Source organism: Podarcis bocagei, assembly GCF_964188305.1.
Source record: "Podarcis bocagei genome assembly, chromosome: 16".
NCBI lineage: Eukaryota > Metazoa > Chordata > Lepidosauria > Squamata > Lacertidae > Podarcis > Podarcis bocagei.
In genome coordinates, this window is record NC_138142.1 from 27,148,820 (window position 1) to 27,156,689 (window position 7,870).

Genomic DNA, 7,870 nt, shown 5'->3' on the forward strand with positions numbered 1-7,870 from the left:
ATGTTTAGGAGTACTCTCATTTTCCTACTCATATTGAAATACTGCCCCTCAATGAGACCAAACTTAGATTTACAGAATGTTTAGGGGTTTGTGTATCCCCAGAAAAAAATACTGCTCAGAGGTGACACAAGGCGAAATAGGAAGTGCTGCCCCACCACTGAACTGCTTGCCTCTGCCACGGGTGGAGAAGTGGTGCCAGCATTGACACTGACTTCCAACAAGATTCCCCTGGAAATTTGCACAAATGCCAGGGTCGGGATGCTGCCTCAGGGGCTTCTGCCACCAGAGGCAGCTGCTTTACCCTGCCTCAAGTGGGCCAGGTCTGCATTCCACTGTTGAACAGCTCTTACCATCAGAAAGTTCTTCCTTGCCATTTGAAGTCATTGGTTTGGGTCCTCCCCTCTGGAGCAGCAGAAAACAAAGCTTGCTCCATCTTCAGATATTTGAATCCATCCTCCTGAATATTGATCACTGCCATCATGGGCTTGGGAAGATGGGCTGGCTTTGGAGAAACGTGAACCAACATGGGTACATAGTCCAAGGCCGGCTTAAAAATAACAACTTGAATATAAAAGGCAGAACTTAAAGCGCTCTTTCGATGGCATTGGACACCCTAAAGCTCCACTTTGTTAACAACTCAATCTCACCCCATATTGGAGAGATGGTGGCACTGATGGCTCTCTTGAACACATGTGATAGGATTGTGTTCCAATTCACAATTTTTGTTTTAGTTCCTGCTTCAGCTTTGGACACATTAGGAGCACATAATGAGTTAGTTGTGGTGTTATTAGCAGCAGCTTGTATGGAAATAGCCTTTCAGTGGAAAACACCAGGCAACCTTTGGGTGAAAAGATGGACGGGCAAGAGTTTGAGAAGAGACTTTTGTCTGAAAACCTGATGAGATGCCACATGGAAATGTATGTTGAGATTCCTGTCTTGCAGTGGGTTGGACCAGACGACCCTCAGGGTCCCTTCCAACTCTACAATTCTATGTCTAGTTCCCCTTCTTTTCATACGTGGCCAGATCTGTACCAACATATTCCCCCAGCAATCACTCAAGTTTCTCTTTGGAGAGGTTATTTAGGACAAAACGGATACTTGAGTTATTTTTGTTTTGTTTCATTTGGTGCTTTTTTTCTTTTTTTAAAAAATGTTTATTTGGTTTTCAGATCAAAGTTTTACAATCACATATCCAATACACAACATAAAAACAAGATTCCAAAGAATCTCCTGGATTTACTTCCTCCCCTTTGTGGGTCCTATGGTTAATCATTTCCTCCTGCATCTTTTATGATAATCCAAATATTTTACATCTCCATTATGTCCAAAGTTCACCATTAAACTACAAATTTTATTCCAGTCCTACTAACGGTTTTAACTGTTTACAATGGTTTTTAAGATAAATTATAAATTTTCCCCATTCCTTATTAAAATTTTGGTCTTCCTGATTTCTGATTCTTCTGGTCATTCGGTGATCTAATCGGTGTTTCTCTTTCGCCCTCTCCTGCACAAATCAGCAAGGCTGATATCACAACAAGTCATTGACAAGTCAATTCTGAAGTGGCTGCACCCGCAGTGCTCTTAACTCACAGGTATACAGTATAGTCCAATTAGGGCAGCTTTCCTCGGAGGTGGGGAAGTTTTTAAGCGCAGCACTCCGGGAAGGAAAAGCGTGACGCACCCGGAAGTCGAGTCCAGGGCAGTCGGAAGTAGGAAGTTCTCGCTTCTCACGCTTCGGAGAGGACGAGAAGGCGCCAGTTCTTAAGCAGGTATCGACCAAACGGAGGGCTAGGCTGCAGGTTTGGGGGCGCAGGAAGCTTTGAAAGGGTAGGTTCAAAAACAGATGAGAGCCCGATACTGCCTTCCTAAGGGCGGGGGGTGGGCCGGTCCTACCTCACAGGGCTGTTGTGGTGCTTGCCGAGTTTTTATTTATTTCATAAAATTTATACGCGGCTTGATTGTAAAAGAAAAAACAAACGAAAGCGGTCTGCAAAAAAACAACAACACAGCAACAAAACCCTCCGTCCCCCAATAGAATGATCAATAAGATAAACTAACAAACAGTAATTTAAGACTTTAAGAGTTAACACGCGAAGCGCATTGAGTGCTGAAATATAGAGCACCAAAGTGCTAAGTAAGCTCTATGAGTGGAATCCAACTAGCTTACTCCCAGCAAGGGTTGCCAGATATGAAGTATCCCAGGCCTTGAGATTTGGGACTTCTTAGTTTAGAGAAAAGGCAAGTAAGAGGCAACATGATAGAAGTGTATAAAATTCTTCATGGCATGGAGAAAGTGGATAAGGAAAAGCTTCTCTCCCTCTCTCCTAACACTAGAACTCGGGGACATTCAATGAAGCTGCATATTGGACGAAATAAAAGGAAGGACTTCTTCACACAGCACATAGTTAGACATTGTGGGATAGAGGATGTTGGAATAAATCACACATGCACCCCCAAAAAACTCCAATGCTTTGTGTCCTCCAGATGTTTTGGGCTACAACTCCATGCAGCTGGAGCTGATGGGAGTTGTAGCCCATAACATCTGGAGGGCGCCATTTGAGGAAGTCTGGACCAGATGAATCTTTTCTTCAGATCCAGCAAGGCAGTAATTGTAACAGAGTAGATAAATCTATGAAGGATCAATGGCAGTGGTAGAACATCCATGTTCAAAAGCAGTATACCTCTGAGCCCCTGAGACTGTCCTTGCGTATGATGACCTACTATGATTTCCTCTCTCCACACACACCCTTCAAGCTCTTCCAGAACTGTGAATGTACCAGAGAGTGAAATCAGCACTGGATCCACAGCCCTTGAACTTGGACGACGTTGGCTGTTGTTGGAAACAGGTCAGTTTTCTGTGGACCCTCACCCCCACCCCTATACAAAGAACCTCCCCATCACTGAACACAAGTGAATTCCTATGGAGGTATTTTGGTCCCATCCATTCTTATGTTTTAAACCTGTGGGTTATCTGGCAGGTCGTCCAAGAGTTGTGGGCAGGAGGGTGGTGCCCCCTGATCATGGAATTCTCTCCCCAGGGAAGCTCACCTGCACTGACATTGTCATTCTGACACCAGATGAAGATGTTTTTATTCTCCTTGGTGCTTGCTCTTTTATTTTTTATATCTGTTCATAATTTAGATTGGCTGGCTATCTTATGGTGCATGATTTTTTTAGATGAACACTTTTCACCCCCATCTAAATATTTTTTCCTCAATATTGTTCCAATAACAGCCTCATTATAACAATGCCAATTTTATCCAATTAATAGTTATTAAAACCAATTATTAAAATACTAAATTATACAGTATATCTAGACCCCTGTTCCTCTCCCACCCAGAGAGGAATTCAAAGAATGAGTTTCCCCCACCATTCTTTTTTTATCTCCATTGGCCTCTCCCTGTGATGTCAAGGAAGACCTCTATTCCTGGTGCAGGCAGAACAGGATGAACACTTTTAGCATAGATTTTTCATTCTGATTTTTAAAATTGTATATTTCAGGAGCAAGCAACCTAGTGCCCCAATGTTTTGGACTACAACTCCCCTCACCACTGGCCATACTGGAATGAGCTTATGGAAGTTGTAGTCTAGGAACATTTGAAGGCCACTGCATTGGCTACCCCTGGTATATTTTGCATGCCATTGTCCCTGTAAAATGCTTTGCAACTCCTTCCAGTAGTGAGAAGCAATATTTAAACTAAATGAATTAAAAATGAAGAGCAATTGGACCTGGCTTCCATTATCTCCCAGCCCCATGCAGTGCTCCACCTGTCCTAGTTGATATTTCCACTGCTAAAGCACTTGTGATGCTCTTCCATTCATTATTCAATTCACTTTATTTTGGGCAGCCTCCTAGAACGTGGACGTATTCTGCAAACGGCTCCTTGCATCACCCCGCCCCCGGCAGAGACACGGTTCCCCAGGGCTAACAGAACAGCATGTCCCAGGCCACAAAACGCAAGCATGTGGTGAAAGAAGTCCTAGAAGAGTATGTGGTGCCTTCAGAGAGGCAGCAGATCGTCCGGGTGAGAACAGAGGCCTCCCCACTGTGCATCTCCAGCCTGGACTGGCCATGGGCTTCCAGGTGTCATCGCTCATTTTCTGTCCTGATTTTGCAGTTTCTAGCAGCTGTGTTCCACCCAAGACAGCTGTAGACTTGGTTGTTGTACATCTTCATCCCTCATGCTAGTGCCTTCTGGTTGTTTTGGATCATACCTCTCAGCAAGCTCCAGTTAGTACAGCTGCTTTGGACAACTGCTGTCAGCTGAGCTTGCTGGGAATCACAAAATTAATAGCCCAAAACATCTGTGGTTGGGGAGGGCTGTCTTAGATCTGCATTAACCCTGATTATGGATCTGGGGCAGCTTTTTGCAGGAGATTGTACTAGATTATCCTTTGTGTCTACTCCAAAGCTACAGTTCTCTGATTATTTTGCCTCCCTCTGTTCATCTTGTCTATAGCTGGGCGGTTCAAAAGAGGTTTGGCTCTTCCTCCCCTGCAGGAGAGGAAAGCGGAGTGGGTGGGTTTCAAGCCAGTCAAACAGAAAGGGCCCTTTTCATGGACTTACAGTGATGGTTGCTGTTTGTGGGTACAAACCCCAGCACAACTTTACAGTGTGGTTGTTGTTTGTTTTACCTATTTCCTCCAGGTGGTGGGGACCCCTGGCAACAATCTCCATGAGGTGGAGACATCTGAAGGGACGCGGTTTCTTGTGAGCATGCCCACAAAATTCCGCAAGAATATCTGGATCAAGAGAGGTGAGTGGCAAAGGCTGCTGTCCTCATAGCAAGTGATGGAAATTGTGTCCTCCTCCTCCTCCTTTCCAGTTCCTGCAAGTTTGTGTCTGTGTGCAATATATACAGTAAGCCCACAACTTATACAAGGGTTACATTCTGCAGATCACGGCTAAAGCCAACCTTGCACATAGACCATGCCTATTGAGTTTAGTGGCAGGTGGGATTGCTAGTGTCATTTTCCCTAGAACGTCTCCCCCTTTTAAATTTTTGGCCATGCATATAAAGCTGAATATGCACAAGGTAAATGTGCATAAGCTGTGAGCTTAACTATATACATAGACACACACTTATCTTTTTCTCCCCTCCCAGGTGACTTCCTGCTGGTAGATCCCATAGAAGAAGGGGAGAAAGTGAAAGCAGAGATTAGTTTTGTCCTCTACAAGGACCATGTTCGCTACCTGAAAAAGGAAGGATACTGGTAAGGACCAAATACCCACTGGTGACACTCAAAAACCAAAATAGGGTTCAACCGTCAACAACCTGCCTCCTCCCAAAAAACCCCCACAACCCAGATTTGAGAAGCAGGAATTAACACTCCCCCCTCGCTCCCAGCCAAACAACAAAATATAGAAACTGGAAGGGGTAGGAGGTCTTGGAGGGTGCCAGGGGGTGTCTGTGGGTATCAAGTTGGACCCCCCCAAAAAATGCAATTGCTGATAGGTTTGTTGCCACCCAGCTGTCTTCCCTCCAGCAGTACAGTGGTACCTCGGGTTAAGTACTTAATTCGTTCCGGAGGTCCGTTCTTAACCTGAAACTGTTCTTAACCTGAAGCACCACTTTAGCTAATGGGGCCTTCCGCTGCCGCTGTGCCACCACTGCACGATTTCTGTTCTCGTCCTGAAGCAAAGTTCTTAACCCGAGGTAATATTTCTGGGTTAACGGAGTCTGTAACCTGAAGCATATGTAACCCGAGGTACCACTGTAGTAGGAAAGTTGCTACTGACAAGGAGAGCTACTGACAACACCCCTGAAGCCTTCTAGGCCAGCCTCCTCCACAACCTGGTGCTTTCCTAATATTTTGGATTACAGTTCCTATCATCCCTGACTTTGGGCCTGATTGGCCAATGGGAGTTTAAACCACCCCAGTGCACCAGACTGGGTGAAGGGTATGTCCCGGCTGCTGGTGTGATACACTTTCCTGACTAGTTTTATGTAATGACCCATCTCTTCTGCAGCTCCCACCTTTGTCTTGGGGCCATCCCTTTGTAGGCTCAAATGTACCTTCCAAACTACTAAGCTACCAATATCCCAGGTTCCCTTCTCTCTCCTGTTTCTTTCTGCAGGCCTGAGGCCTTCTTGGGTGGTGCGGCAGGAGCTCAGAGCAGTGCTAAAGACAGGTGAGTTTGGGAATGGGACTCCTGCGATGTGTTTGTGTGGAGGGTGGGAGAGCACACTAGGGACCTCCTGTCTCTCACCTCTAAGGTGTAGTTGCTGTTGTGATGTAAGTATTATTAATTATTACAATTAATTTATTGCCTTCTAAACCACCACATAAGATAAATAAAGAACAACATATACAGCTGTACCTTGGAAGTTAAATGGAATCCATTCTGGAAGTCCAGTGTGGCTTCTGATTGGCTGCAGGAAGCTCCTGCAGCCAATCGGAAGCCACGGAAGCCCTGTCAGACATTTAGCTTCCAGAAATAGTTCACAAGCTGGAACAGTCACTTCAGAGTTTGCGGCATTCAGGAGTCAAAACGTTTGGGAACTTCCAAGGTACAACTATACATTTAAAACAAGATTAAAACCCTAGCAAGTGAACACTTGTGGTAGAGACCCATTTATCCAGCTGAGAAAGCCTGTTGGGACAAAAATGTCTTCAACTGCTCCTGGAAAGTGCGGATCATGGACGTCTGTTGCGTTTTGACAGAGACATTACCCACAACAGGCTACACAATTGCACAAAGCAAGAAAAAGGGGAGGCAAGGACAAGTTATAAAAGTACAAAAATTAGGCTGGATGTTGTAGATGGGGCCAGCTGTTAGTAGTCCTACTTTGCTTCCAATGTTATGTTTTGTTATAAACTGTGCCCTGGGATCATAAACTGCGCCCTGGGACCTTAGCATGAAAGGCAGATAATAAATGGAAGTAATAATTAGAGAGTTGTTTACGCTAAGAGCGCCTTCTGTCTGTCTTCCTTTAGCAGGGATGGGCCACAAAGCCCACCACGTTCTGCGGGGGAGGAAGACTCCGAGGACGATGATGCAGACTTGTTTGTGAATACAAACAGGGTGAACTACAACTACCTGGAGAGTGAAGACAGCAGTGACTCGGATGAGGAGGAGAAGTGACAGGTCAAGCCAGCCTGGGGGCTTCCATAACTTTGCTCAGAGAAAAGGGGCATCGCCTCAAACCCCATCCTCTTGTCTAATAGGGTTAGCTGTTTGTCCCCTTTTTCTGGAGGGGAGCTTGTACTTGCAGGAGCATTTTGGAGCTGCTGTATTGCAGGCAACAACAACAACCAAAAATTGGCTCAGCCTGTTAGCAGCAGCCGTAGCTCATTCCTTGAGGAACTTTGACCCTGTCTTGACCAGATGCCTCTACTGTATTCCAGGCCTCTTTCCCTTTCTCCCTTTGCCTTATTTAATACAATGTGTATGTCCCAAACCCAGACACTGCCTGGCATGCCAGATAGCAGTTTTGCAATAGGTCACAAGCTTCAAGATACATTGATCATTTTGAAGTGGCACTCCTTTCTTCTAAAAGTGGGCTGGCCTACATTAAGAGATGGTCAGCACACAATGGGAGCATCCAAGAGCAAGTCGTATTTAATAGGCAGGTGCTGAATTAGATGGTATTGGGGCTGATCTCAGTGCTTTCTATCCAAATTCTCTGCACCAAAGCCATTCCCGGGTATTGCTTTAGGCTCAAATCACCTTGCCTTCTATTTCTCCTCCTTCACATTTGCTAGATTTGGCTCTTGAGAGGCAAGGGGACACCCACAGTGAGGGACTACTTCTCTTTTGTATTGTAATATTCAGCAAATGTTTCAATAAACTTTAACGTGAGACTGGGGTGAGAGCACTCTTGTTTACAAGTGTGGCCTTTGTGTGAGCTTGATAAAGCAGAGGGAG

At 45.2% G+C, this 7,870-nt stretch overlaps 1 protein-coding gene across 2 annotated transcripts; it reads left to right on the forward strand.

The window, feature by feature from the left end:
* Nucleotides 1-1,670: 1,670 nt before the first annotated feature.
* On the forward strand, nucleotides 1,671-7,806 carry EIF1AD (eukaryotic translation initiation factor 1A domain containing). Of its 2 annotated transcripts, none has more exons than XM_081175625.1 (7): nucleotides 1,671-1,769; nucleotides 2,755-2,846; nucleotides 3,849-4,025; nucleotides 4,649-4,757; nucleotides 5,106-5,214; nucleotides 6,080-6,133; nucleotides 6,940-7,806. In XM_081175625.1, exons 3-7 carry the CDS (start codon nucleotides 3,939-3,941, stop codon nucleotides 7,085-7,087), a joined length of 507 nt encoding a protein of 168 aa, XP_081031751.1. In that variant the 5' UTR covers nucleotides 1,671-1,769; nucleotides 2,755-2,846; nucleotides 3,849-3,938; the 3' UTR covers nucleotides 7,088-7,806. The 2 variants fall into 2 exon arrangements, with proteins under 2 accessions (XP_081031751.1, XP_081031752.1); XM_081175626.1 differs by having other exon boundaries at nucleotides 6,943-7,806.
* Nucleotides 7,807-7,870: the final 64 nt, after the last annotated feature.

Excerpts from the sequence above, each read along its gene's own strand:
- EIF1AD (XM_081175625.1), top strand. The coding sequence starts at position 3,939 with ATGTCCCAGGCCACAAAACGCAAGCATGTGGTGAAAGAAGTCCTAGAA. Across the intron at positions 5,215-6,079 it reads CTGAAAAAGGAAGGATACTG|GCCTGAGGCCTTCTTGGGTG; the intron begins GTAAGGACCAAA and ends TTCTTTCTGCAG. Across the intron at positions 6,134-6,939 it reads CAGAGCAGTGCTAAAGACAG|CAGGGATGGGCCACAAAGCC; the intron begins GTGAGTTTGGGA and ends GTCTTCCTTTAG.